We start from the raw sequence: 23,484 nt of genomic DNA on the forward strand, positions 1-23,484 counted from the left end.
CAGATTCACCCGGTGGCTCCCGGGCCCCATCAGCGGGCGGCCTGGCCTCCTTCAGACAGCCTGCAGCAGAGCCGAACATCCCAGCTGGCCAAGGGATGCACCTCGACTTGACTTTGTAGCTCCTTACAACACACGCGGGAAGGTGGGGCAGCCGATGCTTGAAAGAAGGGCCTTACCAAGGAGAACCCTTTAGATACTCGGCCGTTGCGAGGAGGCAGAATATAAGTACAACCTCCATCTTTCCCCTTCTGGTGTGTTTCGGGCAGTTTTCCACTCTACAACTATGACTGCTGTGGTTTTTAAGACTTGGACTGACTCATGCTCAGGGAACAGATCTCTTGCAATGTTTATAATTTGAATAAATAGTTTATAAGTGTTCAAACAGTCATTTGGTAATGACAGAGGCACAACAATCTACCACTACACACACTGTTGGCTTCTCAGGTAGACAGTTTTTCACAGTATTGAAGCTGTCCTGCATAGAAATTTTAGTTGCTTCAAAGCAGCGTGAACCCTTCAAATAAATGGGAATATGCTCACCTCAGGGTGCTGGAATCTTGCTCAGGGTCTGTAAATGTTTTTTGTCATACTATTTGACTCTTGACTATATAGAAGGGATGAGGTAAGCTCTTGCACACACACATTTTCTCCCTTTTTGCAGGGGGGCTATACCTTCAAATAACGCAAGGAGATTCCAGGTTTTTTAGCTTCCAGCAGCAAATAGTCCTGCAACAAATCTGTTCATCAAACCTACTCACTTGGTTTATTTTTTCCAAGGGAAAAGGGACAAACAAATAAGGAAATGAAAAATGTTAAAATACTTAAATATTACATTTATAGTCAGAAAAAATATGTAAATCAACTGCATTGAACTTTCTATTAGCTTTTAAATATTCACCTCAATAGACATTTGTTCTTTAGGACACACAAGAGATAAATAATTGAGTTAACATTGCTAGATAAATCAACTCTTTTTCCTGAGCTGCAGATATTCCAGACTATAACCTTGAAGTTTCTATCCAGTTAACTACAAATGGAAACTAAACAGATCAAAGTGAGCAAGAAGGAGCCCACACTTGAATACCCGGAGGCCCAATTTACTGAGACATAGAGTAGCACCCCCATCATTTCAGATCGTAAGTCAAGACTGAATGGCTCTTAAATGTAAAAACCCAGCTTGGTCACAAGGTGCAGGAAAGCTCGGTATTCTGCCTTGTGCTATGAACAACATGAGAGCACATGATTTAAACAAACAAAAAAAACCCCAAACCAAGCCCCACAACAATTTCGGGTATCTGTGGTTTTAAATATCTAAACAGATTGCGGTGACTCCTCCAGCCACAGATAGTTCCATTTTGACTTCAGGGTCTTTCCTCTTAGCACCGAGTACAAGGTGGAGTTCATATTGCATGTTAGTACTTATTTTGTAACAATTAACCAACCTCTCTGATTTAGGAGATCAACTACAATAGTCCAACCTATTTGCATACAATCCCCATTAGTGCCTGCGTGGGTGGGAGTGGACAGAAGGAATGAACAGCTTCAGTGCTTAAATCATGTTGGAAAACCAAATTTTTGTGAGCTGCAGACTGACAGCACTAGGACAACAGGTAAAGTCAGACAGATAGCAAAGAAAATTGTTTTAATGCTAGAAGCATCAACTGCTAGCTACTTGTGTACATGTGGACTTATGCTTTCCATGCTTCTTCCTTCCAGGCAAGGCAAACTCCTGATAAAAAGGATAGGTAAAAATAGGGGCAACAAGAATCAGCTACACAGAGCTCTTCTGCAATGTTGTGGACAACTTTTATTTTACCAGAACAGCCATTGGATTTCTGCCTTTGCGTGTCGTGTTGGTGACAGAATTGATCAGATACGCTGCAGTATGGACCAGCATAATTTTTCTTGTTATTTTCAAAAGCTAGCAGAACAGCAGGATCTATTTACAAGCTTCTCTGTCAACTTCCCAAAGGAAACAGCAATGTGGGAACTAAGTTCACTCCCAGGATGGGCACTCTGTTCCAGCTATGAGAAAGTTGGAATTTGACTATCTCAGATTTAAGCATATAATGTTTCAGTGCACATGCACTTTGATCAAAAGCATAAACCCTTATCTGTAGTAAAAACTGCTTTCTATGGCAGCCAGCTAGAGATACACAAAATGCATCCAATCAGATTATAGGACAAATTACCCTCGTGTGGGATAGAGCGATGTACTATCCAAACTGCCCTTCAGGTTTATGAATTCTCCTCGTTTACTTCTATCCACGTTTCTTTTTTATAGCTGCCACTGCCTTCTAGCATTGCATCAGGAGTGTTAGCAGTTTATTGCTGAGACCACAAGGAGCTAAAGTGTTTGCTTTAATGCTACAACCCTGACAGGGACATAACCCAGTGTGGTTGCGGCTGCCTTGGTGGAAGTTTTTGACTCTGAACTTTGAGCTTCTCATCTGGAAGACTGAAGGTTGACAGTCTCCACTGCAAGGAAGAATGCTCCGGGCCTCTTCTGTTCTCTCTTGCTCATTACTTGCAAATTTTATATGCATCAAGTCAAGCTGCAGCAGGATTGCTAATTTTGTTTTTTCTATTTTTCTCAGTGAGGTAACAGAGTTTCATTAAGCCTGGTTAAGTAATCTGCTCTCCAAGTGTAACACACTAGAAATGTATGATGCAGCTGGAGGCCTCTGAAACTACTTCCAGGTATTCAGAACCTACAGAGAAGTTCTTCAGACAGCCACTGTACCGTGCCTGTTCTGAACCTACACAGTCCAAAACATGCACCTTCCCATAGCACAACATACATAGTCTCTAAAGGCAGAGCATAAAAGCCAGTGGAAAACAATCAAGGCTTGTCTTCCAGCCACTCCAGCAATTTCTGAAGCCATATTTATAAATTCATTTGGCGACAGAGGGTCATGAACACTTCATGCATGTAGAGAGATGTATTTTAAGCAAGCACTCAACAGATCAGAAAATGGAAAGTTTTCCTGTAGGGCTGATATATCAGGAATGCTTGGTACCATGCCACCTGCTGATATTACAGTGAGCCGCTGACATCAGTGTGCTCTCCTGGAAAAGACCTTTTGAAGAACAAGTTACTACACATTTAAAGTAGCATAAAGCATACATCGTGGGGTAAGGGAACTCCAAGAAGGAGACTACAGTGAAACAAAGATGGATGGAAATCAGTGCTTTGGTCCCCATCCAAAGGACAAGGACAGTGACTGGCCACAACAACCCCTTTTCTAACAAGTGCGCACACAGCAGCTGTGGTGCAGACAAGGATGCACAGCTTGAATCTTCCTTGCATACAAAAAAAGGGTACACCTTCATTCAAGCCCACAAGAGCTTTTCAGCCTCTGTAAAAGATGCTATTTTAAATACAAGTAGTCATTTAAAAAAAAAAAAAAAAAGCAGTCACCGTGGTCTGTGAAGAGACCTCATGTGCATAGAACAAATTACAGAAAAGACTCAAACATTGTTGAGTGGCAGGACAGTAGTATTCAATCAGGACATCTTCTAGAAATACAACTAGCCTAGGACTTGTAGTCAGTATCTTCATGTACTTTCCAGAACTTGAGGGTAAACAAAGTGCAACACTGCCCAGAAAGGGCATTCAGGTCTCACCAGAAAGTGGTGACAAGCATCCTGTTTACCTTGGATGGTGGAATTCAGGAAAGACTTAAACATAAGATGATGACAATGCTTGAGCAACCTGGCCCTCCTGATCTTTGCACAGCACTGGCAACTATTTTGGGCAACTACATAGCGTTCTCCACCCAGAAGCATCAGCAAACTAAAAATAAGGCTTGCTCAAGGATAAAATAACAGAGAGCGTGCATTCCAAGATACACTCTCTTAGGTACAGTTCTAGAAACAGCCATGTTTAAAATGACATTCATAAAACTTCATTTTTTGTTTCGTTTTGCTTTTTAATGGCTAAGTGACCTGCCTCCCTTCATATATACTGGGGGCAGCACATGAAAGGACAGCAACAAGCACTTTGGGAACTTGCTCATACGTGCAGGCCAGGAACAGTGTTTCCAGAAATAATAGAGCTGAACAATGTGAAATGAGACCCTGAGATGCAGGTGAACATGGGAAAACACCCCAAAATCCAGAACCCATCTGGAAGTGAAAACTGAGGAATGAAGATTGAAGGGATTACAGACCAGAGCTCAGGAGGAGCTGGGCTGCTCTTGCTATTGATATCACCAGCTCGTTTAAATACATGGAACAGCACAGAACATGATCCTGCAGCAGCTGGGACTGTAGAACACCCCTTAAAAACCAAGCAAGAGTTTAGCACAGGGTGGTGGCAGCCATGAACTGTTCAAGGACCATAAACTTTAAGAGAAATCAAGTATACAGCAAAATGCATCCTCCAACAGAGACAGGAGAGAACCTGTCCTGGTAAAAACCCTAATGCAAGGAACCCATTTTAACAATATTTCCTCATTCTGTCAATAACAGTCAAGATCCTTTACAGTGCACCTCCTAACAGGGAATGAGTTATTGCACAGTCTAAACAAAATGCAAGAACACACTTGCTGCAGACACTGCTTGCTCAGCACACCTTCCTAAAGCCAGGCAATGAACTTACGGAAGAGGTGCCATAAGAAAACATGCTAAAAGTATTCCCTTTAATTTGCATGTGCACTTTTTTTTCTTTTAAACAACTGCTCCGAGTCCTTGCTTGCTGGGCAGAGATAACACGTCACTTTGCAGTTTCAGTTTCCAAGTTGGCTGTATGGCACATATGTCCATGAAGGTGCTGGACTTGGTTTTACGCTCAGAGAAGCTGCTCAGAATCAGCCGTTCATTGTTTAAACAACCAGCAGGAACTACTGAAGTCTCTGAGCGTCTCCCTCGCCAAAAAGCAAAGGAAAACAGACATGGTGCAAGTCAGGGGAAGAAGGTGAAGAAAAGCACTTAAAAGGTGCACAAGAGTTTAAATTTCATTTTCTTTCTGCCTTCCTCCCCTCTATAGAGTAGCAAAGAGGAGACAGAGGAAGAGAAACAGCAGGATTCAATGGAAGGCAGAAGGTTCCTGATGGGCTCACCAATGGCTCAGTGCTGCTGTATGGGTGACGACTTGTTGCTTCACTGATGTTTGGTTTTAAGGGATAATCTCTGTATCATCTTGTAAAGGAGACCAAAGTGCTGGAAACAGAAGGAAAATAAGTAAACATGAGTCCTTATAAATTCTAATAAAACTACTGTGTCCTACACAGAGAGACAACTTACTAGAAGGCTTAAAACAATACTAATGTTCAAATGCAAGACCTTGTTTGGATCATATGCTAGCACTCTCATCCTGAAGACAGAGTGGGACTTTGTGAATTAGGAGTTATGACAATGAAGCCAGTTACTTGAAGTTGTACAGAAAGTAATGGCTTACAGAAGTGTTTGTGCAGGCCTGTATCACCCCCATTGTGAAAATGCAAACACTTGTTAAAGATTTTACATTTTTTGATGCAATTCTGTTCCTTCTGAAGGGGAGGAGAAAGCTTCAGATTTCAACACATGCATGATACTAGTCACTACAGAAACACTGCTGCTAGCAGTTTCAGGAATGTAAAAATGAACCAGGCAAACACAGAGATTCCCAGTTGTTCACAATCCTTTAACTGGATCTTCTCTTTCACCATTTCAACAGTGACTTAGAAATTAACTTAATTCCTCTTTTGAGTCTGCTTTGATTAATTGCATTTTGATTCAATAACAGCTGCTTCAGATATCTGACAGATATAACAAGATCCAGGCTTCAAATAATCTGTAATAATAAACGTAATGGAGATAGCTGACAGAAATCAAAGTATACGTTATCCCTCCTGTTTATGTTGTTACATCAGATTTTTAAATGCTTGTTGTTTCCCCAAACAAATAATAAACACAAATAACATGAAGAGAACAAAATTTAGATTGACCTAAAATACTTCCCTTTCATTCATGTTCTTCAGAGAACCCAGCCAGGATCAGAAGCCTAGCTCACAGTGACTTTGTTAACCCTTAAACAAAACCACTAAATTTAAGCTGGCTAGCCAAGGCATGGAGTATCACGTTTCCAGGAGTATGGACACAGGATGTATTTATGGTTTCATTAAAAAACAAACAAACAAACAACAAAAAAAAATCCCACCAAAACACAACCCTGAAGATGCATTTCTAAGCTGCATCCCAAGTTCAGATACTGGAAGGATCTCCTAACACTCCGAACTTACTACAAGCTACAAACCTTTAACATTACAGCAGATTTTAATTACCTTGAGAAGCTTCAGTCTGAAGCTGTTACATAATCAAAACAGCTTAACAAGCAAGTTGTACATGTCCTTGACCAAGAGAAGGAGCTCTATAAAATAGTTTTGCACTAGAATGGCAAGAGATTGCCTTCAGCACAGCCAACTGAGATACTCAAAAATACACACATCAAAACAGCCAGCCATTTTGGATTACTACTTTTAGAGTAGGGTGGCATTATTGTTCCAACTTTGGTGCTGGGACTGTGCGAGCACCAGTTACTGTAGCTAACGTGATTTATGAGGAAAACAGTACATCTGTCTCTGCTTTGCTTCTCTTCTCTTACCTGCACTGCAACATAGGCAACACCAAGGTAGGCTGCGATACAGACAGCCAGAAGCAGGTCAAAGATTGCTGGCTTGACCCTGCAATAAAGAAAGAACAGATGAAATTGCTACAGCAGGTACTGCCACAGAGTGAGACAAAAGCCCAACATGCCCAAGGGAATTCCATACCTGTATGCATTCATCACCTGTTTCAGCTGGTCATAGAAAACAAACTCAGGGTCCCTGTGAAAAGAAGAAATTCTTCAGGTTGTATTAGACTTCTTGACACTGCAGTAAGAACAGCCCAGGCCTCTGTTCCCAAGGAGTTCATCCAACCAAAGACAGCTAAGCATGACCACCTTGCATACCAGTTTTGAACTGATTCTTTCTTTTCCTACAATCAGAAGCCTAAGGATCCAATTCAGAACACATGCTGTTCAGCTGTCACGGAAGAGGCACATGAAGATGCCTCACTGGGTTCATTAAACTGCTTCAACCCAAGCAAGCTAGACAGGATGGAAGCTGCCTTTTTGCAATTACAGAAAGCTTTCTAGTGGACCTTAGTCTTTTCCTGCAGAGAGAAGCAGCACTCAGAATGGGAAAGGTGGAACCAAAACAGCGAAAAAACAAGCTCTTCAGACACAGGGAGCTGCTGGGACCTGTTACCGTGCTGTGCGGAATGGTAAAGAGCTTTCCCCAGGAGAACAGAGAGCATGAACCAAAACTGACAGGAAAGCAGAAAAGAACAATCACTTCCAGCTACATGCCAAGAAGCCAGAAAAGTTGCAGCTCAGAGACAAAATTCATTGGAGGGGGAAGCTGGTTTGTGTGCCCTGGTTGGTTCTTTCATCTCTTTTCTTACCGTTTGTCTGCCTTTACATGATGCTGTTTGACATCCTTCAGGTAGCGACCCATATAATATTCTAAGGTGTTGAGGAAGGTGCTGTCTTTATCAATCAGCTGGGCAGCCCTGGGCTGACTGCTCAGCCAGTCCATCACTGATTCTAGTTGCTCCTGCTGGATCTGCTGCAGAAAAATACCACCAAAGAAAGGGAGTCAACCACACATACGCTGAGACCAGAACTCTCTCCCAGACTCTTGATTCCTTCTTCCCGCAGGTTACAAAAATGCACTGTGCTCACCATCTGATCTGTGAAGATCTGCAGATCTGCAGGTGCTCCCTGCAAGGGAAAAAAAACCCCAGGCTATTGGTGAATGCAAGCGTCTTTGGGTAGGACAGATCTGGATAGCATGATGGGCAGCTCTTACCTTTTCTGTTAGATTGTAGATGACCCTTGTCAAAGCCTCAGCAATGATCCTAGTGTTCCTTGTTAGTGCCTTAGTGTCTATTCGTGCCCTAAAGCAGAAGAGGGGATTATGGACTTGTCAATGGGATCAGCTTCCTCTAGAAACCAGCCTTTTTCACTGCATCAAGCATGAGCCTGAATCCAGAGCCCAACTCTCAGTGTTTTTTCACCCGAACAGCACAAGCAGTCATGAAGCCAATTTGTGTTTACGGGCTGGATTTCAACTGCAGCCTTCCGTAAGGCCTCTAACCTCCTATCCATGATGCTGTTGCGTAGGCTGTCCCGGTGGCTCTCCAGATGGGAGATGGTGAATGCTGGCAAGCGTCGGATTGCAAAACGTTCATGTTCCCATGCCAGCATGTCTTCAGCCAAGTTTATCTTCTTGTGCACCATGGAAAACTTCACCTCTGGGAACTGGCTGGCAACAACCTGTGGGAAAGGACAAGCCATTCAGGGTGTCATGCTGCCCACTGCACAGTCCCATCTTGCACTGCCCAGTCCACCTAGACCCAGGTTTTTGTGTTCCAGAAGGAAAATACACTTCCGCCTATAAGGTCCAGTTACTGCCATTGAAAAGCTTTTTTATGTCAAAAAAGCTGCTTTAATGTCACTACGGGGTAGCTTTTGCACGCAAAAAGCCATAAGGAAGTGCAATGGAAAATGCAGCAGATCTAGTCTGCTTCATTTGGGACTGTGGAATGAGGATTTGTCTGCACTTCAAATCAAGTGACTGTAAACAATACATGAAATATTTCAATGGCACACCCTTTCTTCACATCTTCATTCCTTCCTGCAGCTCCCCATAGTAAGTCCCAAGTTCCCATCTACCTAAAATGCTTTTAATTACCATCTCCAGTTCTCTCAGAAACGCATGCTGCAAGGTCCCCTCCTTGGGAGGCTTTGAGACATGGAGATGAAGGCTATTGCCTCGGCCCAGAGTATCAAGGCAGAGAACAAATGCTACATTGTCCTGCAGCAGGCTGGAATCTGTAACAGAAAAATCCAAACCTTTATTGCTATGTTTTGTGCTGGGAGTTCCATCCCCAAAAAAGCAAGGCCCACAGAAGGAGATTCTCACAGGAGGGCTGACATAACTAGACACTTAACAGAATTGTATTAACAGAGGTCTTGCCACAGAACATGCTGGAATGCCAGCCCTTTACTCACCAGTGTGGTCCAAATTGTCTTCTAGCCATCGCTTGGTTCCTTGATAATTAAACTTGCCACCTCCAGATGCAAAGAACAGCAAGTTATACCTGCCCATCAAAAGCGACAGAAAAGTGTTAACACACTGCACTCCATGGCTACAGAACTCCTTTACTCAGCCTTGGAGGTGTGGTGAAATCACAACAGCTAGCACCTGACATTCGAGGCAAATGGTCCATTAACAAGCACGTCCTACATGCTACACTAAGGTAATGGCAGGACAGGGTAAAAGGGGGGGGAGTCCCCAGTGCCTGAGGATGGAATCTACTTCCCACATCATTCCCTCCACTTGTCCCGAAGCTTGAGCAGAGCTACAGCAAAGAAACCAAAGGAAAGAGCTTGGCCATTAACAGCAGCTGAACTCGGAGAGAAACAGAACAGAGCAAAGGAAGTAAAGGACTGCTTCTAACACTCTACAGATTTGGAGCAAAAGATCTTCTTATATCAGCTACACACATTCAATCAAGAATGGGGCAGTTTCTTACCCAGCATGGGTACGTCTGTAGGTGTAGAGCCGGGAAAACAGCCTGGCTAGTTCCAGTAGCACTGAGATACCACTGCCATTGGAGTCAGCACCATGTGACAGCCACTGCAGGGATGAATTGGGACAGAGACAAGGTGACAACCCTACACTTATTCTCATGTACCAGAACAACCTTCAGGATAGCACATGACCATGCTCTGCCCCGCATCTTTAAGACTAAGAAAAAACACAAGGGCAGAGGCCACATGGGAAAAAAGACAGGAACACACAGATAGGAACAAAGAGCTGCAGGAAGAAAGAATACTCACTGGAGCCACTCCAAAAGAGTCATAGTGGGCAACTATCACAACAGTGGGCAGGTCTTCTCCACCCAGCCCAGTCAGCCTTCCCTGCAGAGGAAAGAGATCAGTTTCACTCAGCATCGCCTCTTGTGCGCCTGCACAAAGTCAGCCTGACTTCTACGTGCCTGTTGAGTCTGCAGTGGCCTCAGTTCTGAGGACTTCAGATACTTACCTGGGTGAGACTCCCCTGACTTCCCCATCAGTCCAAATGTCTGAATGTCTGATGAAGTCCCAATAAAAGATGGCATCCCATCAATGTATATGGATTCAAACTGGCAATAACTCACCTCCACGCTGGGTATGAGCCAGTCATTGATAGCTTTGCTTTGAGCCCCACTGGTCACCATCTGGAAGCCATTGGCAGTTGCTGTGTGCAGCAGAACTAAAGCAACAACAACAATAAAAAAAGGTATATCTGGGTAAGCTTCATCCCTTTATTTCCCTTGCTATGTGAGCTTTGGAGATACCAGCTTTAAACCATTTAAGTCCTCTCACTTGTCGCTTATGTTTATGCGTTGACACAGAGTCCTGGTGACCATGCATTTTCATTCTGTCCTGAAATCCCAATACTTTGAGCCGGCTAAAACAAAAACTTTTCTCCAGCAGTCCTATAGTTAATCATGAGCAGCAGGTCAGTAAGACAGTAAAGTTATTTACAGAGGAATACATGGAAGCACTGAACTGACTTGTGGTCACACAAAAAGCTTCAGCTTCTACCAACACACTGAAGTCACTTAATATCTCCAATGTTGTTTTTAACCTGACTTCTGCTTTCTACCTTACTTCCAACAGTGTGAAGCTGAGAACTCAACTCCACACAATTGTATTTCCAAATATAGTCAAGTAATACTCTCTCTTATACTGTGTTTTTCTTCCATTAAATCTCAATGCACTTTAACAAAGACAGAATAAACATGAAGGCAACAGTACACTGGTTCATGGTGCATATGACACAGCAGACTGCTTCCAGAGATGGGATCAGGCCTGTCTTCCTCTAAACCTTTCCCCCACTTGTTAGAACTCACCTTCTGCAGCCGAGGCAGAACCCTGTGATGCAGAAGCAGCCCGCGTTTGTTCATAGATAGACAGCAGCTCTTCATCTTCCACTGCAAAGTAGACTGGCACAATGGTTTCCATAGCAAGCATTTCCGGCTCTATCTCCATGAATTGCTGAGGATTTAAGTGAGACACAAACTTAGCATCTGCTAAACATGCAAGAGGGCAGAAAAAAATTAACCACCAAAGCAGAGAGAGAAAGGTAAGTGTTAATATGATTTGTTAGAATGTGAAGCGTTAGAATACAATTTGTTGTGCATTACAACAGGAGCTTTCAGTCCTGCAGCAACCCAAGCCTCTTTCCCTCTCAAATACATCTCCCACCGGAAGAGAAAGGCAATCGTTTTTTTACCCTTACAACATCCTGTGGGACAGAAGAGATAGATCGCGGCAAGATGATCACCACAGCACCAGCTGACTGGCGGAGAGCCTTCTGGTACTGCTCATAGGAGAAATCCACCAGCCGCATCATGACGCAGCGGCGGCTCAGGACATCTGCTTCTACAGTGCGGGCTTCTGTGTTAAGCACTGCGCTCCTGGTGCCTGTGAGGAGAGAACAGCAAGAAGTTTCGTAAATGATTTTGTCGCATCCCCTTTGCTTGAGACTAGCTCCTTCTCAGAACAGTCTTGGTGACAGTCACATGACAGTCACCAGAAACAGAGTTAAGGCACAATCCGAATTCTCCACACAGAGCTCCTACACTGTATAACAAACAAGTATTAAACAGCAGCAGCCCCCTCGCCCCAACCAGAGGAAAAAAAAAATCCATAATGAGGATAATCTCTCCACCATTCCCAAAACAATGACATGTAAACACACCAAAGTGTGGATCCAGAGTTCTGCTCACAGCACAACCCTCTGACATCTAAACAGAGCAGACCCAACAGTATTTTCTGACAGTACAGCAAGACAAGTTGATTCTCTGTAGTGTCTCTATAGAGAACTGTTTCATAATTGTTCATTTACAATCTAAAGAACTCTATTCTAACAGTATTAGAGGAAGTCCAAGTTTGTTCTTAAATTGCTCTATGACTGATGTTGACAAAAAAACTCTTCTCCCCCCTGCAAGAAAAGGCTCAGCAGCAATCGCTATTTGGTCTTTTTGGAAAAGAATCTGGAACAACAAATAGCTTTCATCCCAAAGGACATCTGGCCTCAGAACACACACGGAACAGGAACATCAGCTACCCAAAGGTGCTGGCAAGGAACAAAGGAAACACACAGTCCACCGAGCTAAAAGGCTCCAGAAAAAGAAACAGCATAAAAAGTTAATTGCAAGCATCTTAAAAAAAACAATGTGTGGCTTTGCAAGAGTTCACAAAATATTCCAAAATATGTTGTGAGCACTTGGCTAGAAAGAACACTCAAGCAACCAAAGTCAAAGCCAGCTGAAACACATGGCTGCTGTCCCCATTAAGCCTGCCAACAAAGACTTACCACCACATGAGGAAACAGATAGCTTAACACCCCCATAAGAGAGCCTACCTCAGATCTAGTGAGGTTCTCAACAACAGAGGTCTCAAGATGCGGACACATTTTGAGGAACTGTGATGGAAGAACCCAGAAATAATTTCAGATATCCAGAAGCCACCAGATATCCAGGAGTATCTGTAGTGTTTACAAAGCATGCAGGTGTAGCTGGCATTTCATAACTTCTACTGCTGTTTGATCTTATGAAGATCTGAAAGATCTAGAGACTGAGTCTCATGGACAGTATAAAATAAATTGTGGGGCTGTAATGCCAGACTGTTAATGTAAGTCTGAAACTTAGGCCACAAAACTGACAGCAGGAAGAGTCACTCACGGACAGAACGCATGCCCTGATCTGGAATAAAGTATCTACGGAAGACGCGGAAACACCACTTGATTCTGGGTTAGTGGGTACAGGGGGGTGGATTTGCAGAACAGGTTGTGTTTCTGACTCAGAGAAAGGTGTTGCACAATTGGCAGCCTGGAAGCAACAGAACAGAGGAACTGGAGGTCAATTGTAACACAAAGGAAGAAATGTAAAAGAAAAGACTCTCAAACAGAGACACTGGAGCAATAGACACTGATAACTGAGACTGAAGAAAAGGCTGAAGAGCAAAGAAGAATCAACCTGTCAAAAGAGCCAAAGGCAAGAGAACAAAACTGAGCTCACAACCAAGTTCCCCAGTATGCAAGAGGGCTGCAGCTGGACACCTTGAAACACAGGGAGTTCAGCCCACAGATAGGAGTCTGCAAGGACACGGCAGGGTCCTTGGCCACCTCTAGGTCACCATGTGGGAGCTCTCGGCACTCTCCTGCTCATGCTGAGACTGGACGCTAAAACTCAGTCTGATGGGGACTGCCTGGGGCCTCCCCTGGGTCTAGGCCCGGACCGGGGCCCGGCTACAGCCTCCCAGGGCTCTCCGAGCTCTCTTGCAGCCTCCCCTGGGCTGGGTCGCCCTCCCCAGCCCGCCTGCGGCTTCGCGGCCTACCCTGGGCCCCTCCCCGGGGTCGGGGCTCTTCCTAGGGACCCCGTCGGCCCTGAAGGGGGCCGCTGCCGGGACCCGCCCTCCCGGAGGGCCGAGCCCGGCCAGGCCGGGCAGCGTCTCACCGTAGGGCTGCCCGCCCAGCTCGTACTGCTGCATGCGGTAGACCGTGAACTCGTGGGCGGCCTCGGCGGCGGGCGGCGGGCCCAGGAGCAGAAGCACAGCAGGCACGAAGAGCAGGAAGCTGAGCGGCAGGCATGAGGCCTTCAGCACCGACTCCAGCACCTCGCCCGCCTCCTCCAGCATCGCCGCGGCCCCGGCCCCGCCGCTGCGGCCTGCTCCACCGGCACGCAAGGCACGCGCGACGCGGCGAGGCGCGAGCGACGCGGCACGCGTCTCCCGCGGGCTGCCGGGAGCTGTAGTTCCTGCGGCGCCGCAAGGGGCGCTGGGAGCTGTAGTCGCGGCAGCCCCTGCAGCGGCGTTGCCGCCCCCCCCCCGCCTGGCCTGCAGGGGGCGCTCCGCCCCGCTCCGCAGCGGCGGCGGCTGCCGGGTCGGGCCTGCGGCGGCCGCAGCGGCGGCCCGCTCGGCGCGCTCGCTGCCTTCCCCCGCGCCCCCCCCCCGCCGCTCTCCGCGCCGGGCAGACGGGCAGGGCCGTCCGCGCCGACCGCAGGGCGCTAGTCGCCCGCGGCAGCGGGAACTGTGAACAGAACCCGCGGAGCCGCGTCACGCGCGTCGCCGAACAGCGGCGGCGAGACTGCCCGGTGCCGGCGGGTGTGCGGGGCGCAGCGCAGCGCCGCGCCTGCCCAGGCCGTGCTGCCTCCGGCTGCGCCGCCGCCGGGAGCGGGGGGATCCCGCAGCGCCGGGAGCGGGGCGGTGGGCTTCGGCTGTCCCGGGCCCACGGGGAATGTCTGCCTGCTCCGGGGCGCACGCCTGGACGCGGCGGGGACGGTCGGCGAGGCCCTGCGCCGAGCAGCGAGCTGGGTGCCTGCCGAGGGGCGCGCTGAGCGGGCAGCCCGGACCTGCCCCAGCTCGCAGCCCTGTCCCACACCGGCCACCTCGGTGCCGCCCTTGGCGGTATCGGACCTCCAGACTCCCACGCGGCTGCCTGCGGGAGCAGCCACCGGGTACCTGACCTGCGGGAAGATAAAATCATAGCAGATCGAACCGGGGCTTTCTTACCAACTAGATTTATTGCGAAACAAATGGGCTGGAAGCTCAGCACCTCCTGCTGAGCTGCTGGGCCAGCAGGTTTTAAGTCTTCAGGAGCTCCTGCTCCCCAGTGCCTGGGTGGCTTTGGCCTCCTTGTGTGATGAGAGGAGGCATGGGTGGCTTTGGGATGAAAGGAGGCATTTGGGTACTGCTCTAATTTTTCACTTGGTTAGGGAACAGATGAGCAGGAATCTGAGGCGCAAGCTGGCCGTGCCTTCTGGGCCCCACTGGGTCTCCATCAGACCCAGGCAGGAATGGGGCTATTTTGGAGCCAGCCATTTTCTGTAGCACAGAGCAGTCCTCTTGGTACTGGGGATGAAGTCTGGCCCCAATGAACTTCTGCAACCTGCAGGCCTTGCATGTGGGTGTCATTGTGACCCTGCCCGCCCTTCCCTGTGACACCAGGCATTCTGCAGTGTTCTGTTGGCTTCTTCGGAGCTGCTAGTGCTGCTTGACCCATGTCACAGTCCCAGCCCTTCCAGCCCTGCTGCTGATCTCCAAGGTCTCCAAGCCCTGCAAAAGCCTCTGCTGGCCCCAGCCAGCCTTGCCCTGGGAGCAGTTGCCCCCACCAACCTCATGCAGCACAGCTACCTGCCTGCCCACGGAAACGTCCGTTTCTGCTGCCAGCTGGGCTGTGTCCGTGCATGACTTGGTAACCTCTTAAGCTTCCTGCCTGTGAAGCTGCAGCAACTTGGGATCTCTCCTGCTACTTCACAGATACCAGCCAGCAAACTGACAGGGTCAGAGGCTGCAGCCAGGCAGTCACTGACCTGCAAGCTCAGCGGAGAGAAGGCATGGCATTCAGAGAGGTCAGGGCAGCAGTGCTCAGACCTAGGGCAGCAAGGAGAATCCATATGTGATTACTGTGAGCCTGGCTCCTGGGGTCCTTAGGTACCTTCCCTGCTGTTGATGCTGCCCAGCTCACAGGGAGGTGGAGACCTTCAGAACATTACCCTGGCAGAGCATGGGTGACCCCCTTGTCCAAATGTGGTAATGCTTAGAGAAAACATGCTAGGATCAGACCCCTCCATTCCTTTCCCAAGCTGTGCTGACCTTCAGAAGGGCATGGGGCAGGCTCCACCCCACTCTTGCCTCTGCGTGATGACTCTGTTCCAGGTTGTTGAAGTGATTCTTCCAGATGTGTTCTGTTGCAAACACTGCTTTTGGAAAGTCTTCTGGAAGGATGCAGCCTTTTTGGCCCCAAAAGGAAGAGGAAACAATTCCTGCTGCTTCTGTTTGGGTATGAGCCAAACCCCACTGGAGACAACAGAATGCAAAGCCATCTACAAGCTGCTGCTCAACCTTCCCATGCCCACCACAGTGGGCACCTCCCCCTGTGTGGGGACCTTAGAACTTGGCATTTTTACCAGAGCATGACCTACCTGTCTGGGAGGCCATAGCGCTATGAACCCTCTGCTGTACAGGTGTATGTTACCTGAGAGGTTCAGCCAGATGGGAGCAGGTAGCTCTGCCATGCATGACGGTACCAGACTCCCCAGTCACTGTGGGTACCTCTTTCTGCCCGTGGTGGTGTCAGGGCTGTCACCGCAGGTGCAGCCCTATGCCCAGAGGCATGGCAGGGCTCTTACTTCTTGCTGCCAGGCTGTAAGCACTGTCACAGCATTTGCCCAGGCACAGTGCCCAGCCTCTGCACTCTGGTAAGGGATTGGGCTGTTGCTGCAGCTCCCTGCTATCCTGTGACTGGTTTGTGTGGCACTACAGGTGGGCACTTTGTTCCTGGCCAGGGGCCTCTGGGCTGCCCCACAGCTGCACATACTTGCACTTGCAAACCCAGTTGTTCTTAATTCCCTGGCAAGACATCAAGCCTGCATCCTTTCCCAGCAGCTGTGCCCATCACAGGAGTTCCAGAAGGCTGTAAACTGCAGCAGAAGACTCAAGTATCACCTCCAGCCCTGCATGACATGCAGTGGAGCACTGCCAGCCTCACCTGATCCCAAGGGGTTGGGGAGCAGGCTGGTTGGGGATACCCACCCTATTTGTCACTGTGCCTGGGGGCAAAATACCCTCATCGGGGCAGGTACAGCATCTATATACATGCACACACAGAGCAGGGTCCACTTACAACCTAGGCACAGCAGTTGTCTCAGCAAAGCGTCAATCCCAAAACGTGCCCATATCCTTCACTCCCATCTGAAGAGCAATGCGTGTCCCTATGCTGCACCCACAGTGAAGCAACATCCCAGTCTGAAGGGACTGGAAAGCCTGGCCACAGTTAACAACTGAGGTGGGGCTGCACCTGGTCAGCCTGAGCTGCATGAAGGCTACAGTTCTGCCAGGCCAGGACCAGCAGCATGAGGTCCTGGTGGGCTGTCTGGCAACTTTTGCTCTCCCCGTGGCCTCTCAGAGACTGGGGAGATTGCTCATCATGCTGGAGTTGCTGGAGAGAGGTGCTCTGGGCCGGGCATTCAGTGCTACAGAGCTGCGGAAGCTATCCCGGTAGCGCAGGGAGCTCTCTGTGGATGAGCCAGAGTTGATGTCTGTGATGACCAAGCAGTTCCCAGGCTTGCACAGCCCAACCTTGACACAGCAGCAGCACAGCAGGCTTCCCACAGCACGGCGCACCTCCACGCTCCGGAGGGAGTAAATGATGGGGTTAACACCTGAGTTAAGCATGGCCAGAGCCAAGGTCCAGTCCAGGCTGTGGAGGTATGTGCAGGTCTGGGTCTCACAGAAAACATCAAAGAGCAACAGGACAAAGAGGGGACTCCAGCAGATGATGAAGGCACCCAGGATTATCAGCACAGTCTTGAGCAAGCGCAGGGACCGTTTGCGGCTGTGCCGAGAACTGGTTTGCCTAGAACTGGCCTGGACCAGCTGGAAGATGGAGATGTAGAGGCCAATGATCCCCAGGAGGATGATGCTGAACATGACCACGGAGAAAAGGATGTAGTTCTTGGAGTAGAGAGGCAGGAGGACAGAGCAGGCATTGAAGTTGCACAGACAGTTCCAGCCCAGCAGTGGAAGAAATCCAATGATGAAGGCAAGCAGCCAGCAGGAGATGATCAGGCTGCGTAAGCGCAGGGTCTTGCTGGCTTCATTCTCAGCAATTGGCCTTACCATGGCACTGTAGCGCTCGATGGCAGTCACAAGCAAGCTGAAGGTGGAGGCAGCCAGCGCGATGAAGAGAATGCCTTCCCGCAGGAACCAGAGCTGAGGTGAAAGCTGGAAGGTCTTCTTGCCCGAGAGGCAGAGATTAGAAAGGTAGGCAATTCCTGCAAGCAGGTCGCTCACGGTGATGCTGGCAATGCAGGAGTAGACCCAGCGGCGGGCTCGCAGACACCGCAGGATGGCCAGCAGCACAAGCAGGTTCTCCAGGATGATGATGCAGCTGATGATGGCAAAGGTTGTGCGGATGAGACCCATGCCCTCATCCCCAGTCTGCCGGTTGGTCAGCTTGCCTGTGAAGTTGTAGTGCTGCAGGATGATATTCACATTCCTCATGGCAGCCAGCTGCAGGCAGGAACTTTTCCTGTCAAGCAGGTCAAGTCTGAGCTCAGGGTATTGAGCAGAGCCCAGTGGAAGGGGAAGGGAGCGATTCACCAGCCAGCTCAGCTCTGGACCATCCATCTTCTGAGCTTAGGTCAGCAGCTAAGGGATGCACGATGGAGCAAGAGTTGAGATGGGGTTTAGAGCAGAGAAGGCCCTCCGAGGGCTGGAGACAGCTGTGAGACTCTGCCACACAGGACTGGCTCTGATCCCAGCAGCCCTACCCAGCGTGGAGATGAGAGTTAGAGCCCTGTCTGCCAGCCCTGCAGCACTGAAAAGAGCAAGGGGAGAAGAGGGTGAGGTGTTTTGTAAGTCCAAGCATGAGCATGGGCTTCCTGTTGTTTAATAAAGTTTCCTGTTGTGAGCTAGAGTATTGACATAGTTTCTAACAGCTGTCATAATTTCTTAGTAAGGGCCTGGCTATTCTCAGCTTTGCTGTGGTTGTGAAGGTGGGGGACATGAATGAAATGATGTGTGAGGCCCCTCTTTGAGTCAGGGCAGGCTGGGTGAAATGGGGTAACACCTCCCACCTTGATGGGTAGGTCTGTTGGGCTGAACAAAGCCGCCAAGTGCTAGTAAGAGCACCCAGACAGCCTGACTCACTAAGTGCTTTGCCTTTTGTGGCATTAAAGTCACCCCTGAGCCTGGCAGAGAGCAACTGCCTCTTCGTCAACTGCCCTGTGCACCACCCATGCCCAGATACATCCTTCTCCAGGAGGAAGCTCCATGCTCTCACCCCTCTGGGCTTCTCCTTGGGCCCAGCTCCTGCCAGTCTCTCAGGACACATCCATCCAAGTTCTGCCCTGTCAATGCAGCAAGTCCAGGCACCTGTGTTTCTCAAGCTACGGCTCAGCTCCACCTAGTTCAGGGGAAACCAGCTGGCCAAAGCCCTGCATGTGCCCTGACACTGCACCCTCCACCTTCAGCTCTCAAGCACCTGCTAGAGATAGGTCAGGATCTTCCCATTATTTAGGTCATAGACAGGGAAATAGAGGCACAAATCTGCTGCCTCTTGCCTGGCACTGCAGAAGGTGCAGGGGGCTGCACTGAGACCAGAGCCCAGGAGTCCTGACATGATTGTTACATTGATGTCTATCATTGACCTATTCCCTGCATCTGCAAAACTTAACTGGGAAGTCTTGCAAGGTGCTATTCCCAACCGCGGCAGTCGAATTTGCCTTGTGACTCACCTGTCATGACTGGCCTGAGGCTCTTGCTGCCAGAGGGAGGTTCAGCAGCTAGCAGTGCTCTCCAGCTGCTTGTCTGAGGCCCAGCACAGAGTAGGTAGTGGGGAGGGCTCCTTGTGCAAAATAAGTGAGACTTCTACCTACCAAAGTGGAAAAAGGGAAGTTACAACATCAACCACATTTCTGTGCAGGATGGACCCCACCCAAAACAGCTGCAAAGAGGCACAGAGAAAAGAAAGACAGAGCACCTTTTAATTCAGGATCACAGCAGAAGCTGTGCCCTGCTTTCTGCTTTCGCCTATGTTCTCATTCCAGACTGGCACAAAGCCATGGAGAGGTCCCCAGGTTGAGAGCAAAGAGCAGTGATTTCTTCCATCAGCATGGCAAGGAGGGAATTGTCCTGGGAGTCTATCCACTGCTTGATAAGTGGAGAAATCCTAGCCTGGATCACAGCATAGACAAGTGGAAAATGCAAAGGAGGTTCCTGCTGCAGAAAGTCATGTGCAAGCAAGAGTGGCTTTCATCAAAAGCTGAGGGCTCCATCCTCCACATTCACCCTTTCAGCTGTTGTTTTGGGCTTTTCTATCAGCAGCGTGGAAAGAAACTTATGCTGATAAAGTCAGCAGATGACCCCAAGATTGAAGGAGCGGAAATCAGCAGGAAGGCTGGGCCATGAGTGCAGCTCAATCCAGAGAAGAGGAGTGCAAGGTTGCACATTCAGCACGAAGAGCACACTCCCAAATGGGCTGGGAAGATGCTCCTGGCACAGCACTGGAATCAAAAGGGTCAATGTGGTTCTTGCACATCACCCCTGCTTTATACTTGCTTCAGGCTGAGCCTCCACCTAATGTGTCTGCTCAGGACAGAACTGGTGGGGTGTCCCTAAAAGATCAGAGGATGAAGAAACTTGGCTTGTCAGGGACACTAAGTAGTTTCTCAAATAGCTGGCAGCGTATGAGCAGTCTCAGGGAAGAAATAGCTGACAGGAACGAGCTCTATGTCAGGGAGATCTGCAGCAAGTGTGGGGCAGGTAGGAGGCAAATGCTTTTGATGGCAGGAGGGTTTGAGGCAGATAAGCAGCTGGGATATCTCAACACACTCACCCATGGGGTGCCAGGTCCTCTGGACCAGCAAAATATCACAGGCTCTTCCTAATGCCCCTTCCACAAGCACATCAGGTGCTGCCCTAAAAGGCAGGGCTGATTATTTTGTCAAGAGCTATTCTGGTGAGACAAAAACCTTGTTCCTTGCTCTGTCCTAGCACCTGTGTTGTTTGGCCTTTCCATAGCAGAGGGGACTGGGTACCTGTGAGGCATGCCACAGTTTCACAGCACGTTGTGAGGGGGGGCTGGCTCTGGGAAGCTGTGTCCCAGCCCTTGCTGCTGCCCTTCCAGAACCCTCTCGCTTCTGTCCCCCAACAGCCTGCCAAGCTCCCCGCCTCATGCCAAGTTACCATACACCTCAAACACTGCTCCCATCTCATGGCAAGTCAGGGCACAGTCCCATAGCCAGGGGGGCCTGGGGGTACTTGGGTCTTCTCCACTTCATGCAATCATCTCAGCAGAGCAGGGCCTCGCTGGCTGGCACAAATCCAGCCCTGTGTCTCCCTCAGAGCTGCTGCCACCAGACCCGAGGCAGAGAGTCCCCATCTCCATGGCTGGGGGCAAATGAGGCTCCCCCTCAGCTGGGCACACACATGAGGGAGAGTTCCTGTTGTTCTGCAGTGGCTCCCTATTGCTATCTGCACAGACGCAGGCTAAGCTTTATCTTGGTACTTCTCCTTTGCTGCCGTTTCAGTTCAGATGTTCTTTCTTTGAAATGAAGGGGGGTGGGGGAGGGACACCCCATCCTGCAACATTTCTCATCTCTTTCCTTCAAATCAAGACCACAATCTACTTGAAACTGCCTGATAGCTGCTGGGTGCTGGCTTGGAAGGACCAAGGGAGGTATGGGGGCCAGCTGCAGCCCCCTGAATCCTCTGCCAGAACCTGTGGCCATAGCAGGTGTTCACAGATGCTGAGATGAGGCACCTTAGCAGCAGAAGCCTTGGAACCCTCCACAGCCTGCTCCCACCAAGGCCAACGGGAAGGCAAAAGCACCTCAGCCCCAGAGGGAAGAGTTTGTCTGCAGACAGGGATGTCCAGAGAGGAGCAGGGCAGGAGCAGCCTGGAGCAGGGCTCCCTGGGTTTGTGGCCAGTGGCATGCCTGGTCACTCCTGCCCTGAGACTGCCTGCTTATGGGAGGGTGTCCAGCTCCAGATTGTGGGGGGCCACGAGCAGCTGCAGGGGAAAGACAGCAAGCTACAAATGCAAGATAAAATATTGATGATTTCTGTTGAGGTTTTCCTGCTGTGCTGCTGCACAGTCCTGATTAAACCTTGTATTTTCAGTCATTCTGATTAAAAAAAAATCCCTAGGTGAAGCTCTGTGGAGAGCTCTGCCTGGTGGGGCTAGCCAGGCAACCCCCAGGCTAGCTCTTGGACAGCTGGCATCCCCATCTCTCTCCCACAAGGCTCCCTCCCCACATCCCCACCCACCTATCCTGTCCCCGCTGTGTGGCCCCAGCACAGCCCAACATCAGCCAAGGCATCCATTTGCCTGCAGGTGTTTTTCTGCTCCAGGAAGGGTGGAGTTGTGCTGGTTTAAAAATGACTGATTGCTCCTGGCAGTTGGTTGGTTGCATTTCCTAGCTTTGGTCTCTTCTACTGTGCAGCAGCAGGCAGTCATCTTTCCAGTGGCAGGATGCTTCTGGCCCCAGAGGAGCTGGGAAGAGCCAGCAAGGCCCCTCTGACTTGGGCTGACACCAAACCCTGGAGACCTGGCCCTTCACAGTGCTCAAAGAATTGTCCCAGGCACAGTTGTTGTGCCTGGGTGTCAATTCATTGAAATTGGGTGGTGGTGATGGTGGGTCTCTGTAGGAAAAGAGTCTCTGCAGCGCATCTCTGGATTTGAAGGAAAACAAAAACACAAAATAGAAAGTTTCAGGATCATCTCCATTAGACCATATTAATGAACTTAAATGGCAAAGTTTTGTTGATTTTTTTCTTTAAGTGGCTTTTCTTTAGAAACTTGCATTTCCTCAATGCAAAAACATTAAACAGAAAGCAAACAGCTCTATAAAATGCCCCTGCCCACCCCCCCCCCAAAAGATAATTACTTGGAAATCATCCCAATAAAACACATCATCAGTGTGCCAGCCCAGACCCTTTCTCCCATGGTGTCACACCTTTCCTTCCTTTGCGACAGGTTTGAGATTTTGGCCTTTTGGGTGATCTGCAGTAAAAGGCACTGAGCGTTTCCAGTGCTCAGTGCCTGTTGGACGGGAGCTTTGGAAGTGCTTATCCCTTAGCATCCTTCCAGAGTCAGCATGCAACAAATGCAAACTCCTGAGTCTCACTTCTTCTTTACAGTGTGGCATTTCATGCAGCTGCTGACAGCCACTGACAATTGCCAGAGAAGCAATCCCTCTCCTCCCTAGGTCTGGATTTTGGCCTGGGTAGCTCAGAAGCACTGGAGAAGCTGGACCAGCTCAGTGCCTGGTCTCCAAGTGCCATGCCCAGCGCCAGTTCTCCTACTGTGCCTGGGACAAGCTCAGCTTTCCCCTAGCATCTTCTGCCCTGTAACCACGTCTCCAGTGAGCAGACATGTCCCCGGGGGCAAGGGAGCTGCACAGTGCTCCTGTCACCCCCACCCAGTGTGGCACGGCCAGCCATGGTCAGTGTGGCATGACCAAGACCATGAAGCTGCTCCAGAGACCTGGCTGGAGCCTCTGGCCTGGGGTCCCCTGTGCAGGACCCATAAAATCCCTCATATGAGCTCATCAGCATTGCTTTGCACCCTCTGGGGCAGAGCCTAGCTCAGCACCAGACTTGTCCCCACATGCTCACAGCTGAGAGCTGGTTCTTCCCATGTTCATGCAGGGATGGCAGGGAGGAACCAGTCCTCACCCAGGAAACGGGCCAGGGAGGGCTCAGCGTAAACAGCAGGGTGATGCCTGCGGAAGGGGGAGCTGGCAGGGGTGTGGTGCTGAGCACCATGCAGAGGAAATCAGGCTGGTTTGAAACCTAACCTGAGCACTGTAGAGGAAGGACAGGCAACACACCTCGCTGTGGTTAGTGCTGCCTGGCTGGGGCAGGGGCAATGCGTTTACTGGCAGCAGGGCTGGTGC

General features: G+C 49.4%; 2 protein-coding genes across 6 annotated transcripts; both read right to left on the reverse strand.

The window, feature by feature from the left end:
- Positions 1-272: 272 nt before the first annotated feature.
- NCLN (nicalin) lies at positions 273-13,777 on the reverse strand. Of its 3 annotated transcripts, none has more exons than XM_075037669.1 (15): positions 13,540-13,777; positions 11,313-11,503; positions 10,930-11,074; positions 10,192-10,286; positions 9,872-9,952; positions 9,565-9,668; positions 9,041-9,129; positions 8,721-8,860; positions 8,124-8,302; positions 7,836-7,923; positions 7,709-7,747; positions 7,429-7,589; positions 6,756-6,809; positions 6,587-6,665; positions 273-5,163 (listed from the first exon to the last, which is right to left on the reverse strand). In XM_075037669.1, exons 1-15 carry the CDS (start codon positions 13,718-13,720, stop codon positions 5,104-5,106), a joined length of 1,686 nt encoding a protein of 561 aa, XP_074893770.1. In that variant the 5' UTR covers positions 13,721-13,777; the 3' UTR covers positions 273-5,103. The 3 variants fall into 3 exon arrangements, with proteins under 3 accessions (XP_074893770.1, XP_074893768.1, XP_074893771.1); XM_075037667.1 differs by having other exon boundaries at positions 275-5,163; positions 7,429-7,592; XM_075037670.1 differs by lacking the exon at positions 13,540-13,777 and adding an exon at positions 12,447-12,541 and having other exon boundaries at positions 275-5,163; positions 7,429-7,592.
- A 542-nt stretch (positions 13,778-14,319) lies between these two features.
- On the reverse strand, positions 14,320-19,628 carry S1PR4 (sphingosine-1-phosphate receptor 4). Of its 3 annotated transcripts, none has more exons than XM_075037673.1 (3): positions 19,566-19,628; positions 19,321-19,457; positions 14,320-18,232 (listed from the first exon to the last, which is right to left on the reverse strand). In XM_075037673.1, exon 3 carries the CDS (start codon positions 18,209-18,211, stop codon positions 16,985-16,987), a length of 1,227 nt encoding a protein of 408 aa, XP_074893774.1. In that variant the 5' UTR covers positions 18,212-18,232; positions 19,321-19,457; positions 19,566-19,628; the 3' UTR covers positions 14,320-16,984. The 3 variants fall into 3 exon arrangements, with proteins under 3 accessions (XP_074893774.1, XP_074893773.1, XP_074893772.1); XM_075037672.1 differs by having other exon boundaries at positions 14,320-18,350; XM_075037671.1 differs by having other exon boundaries at positions 14,320-18,401.
- Between the last annotated feature and the right edge of the window lie 3,856 nt (positions 19,629-23,484).

The sequence above is a fragment of the Buteo buteo genome, chromosome 10, assembly GCF_964188355.1.
Source record: "Buteo buteo chromosome 10, bButBut1.hap1.1, whole genome shotgun sequence".
Taxonomy (NCBI): Eukaryota; Metazoa; Chordata; class Aves; order Accipitriformes; family Accipitridae; genus Buteo; species Buteo buteo.

Excerpts from the sequence above, each read along its gene's own strand:
- NCLN (XM_075037667.1), bottom strand. The coding sequence starts at position 13,720 with ATGCTGGAGGAGGCGGGCGAGGTGCTGGAGTCGGTGCTGAAGGCCTCA. Across the intron at positions 8,303-8,720 it reads TTCTGAGAGAACTGGAGATG|GTTGTTGCCAGCCAGTTCCC; the intron begins GTAATTAAAAGC and ends CCTTTCCCACAG. Across the intron at positions 7,748-7,835 it reads TCTACAATCTAACAGAAAAG|GGAGCACCTGCAGATCTGCA; the intron begins GTAAGAGCTGCC and ends TTTCCCTTGCAG.
- S1PR4 (XM_075037673.1), bottom strand. The coding sequence starts at position 18,211 with ATGGATGGTCCAGAGCTGAGCTGGCTGGTGAATCGCTCCCTTCCCCTT.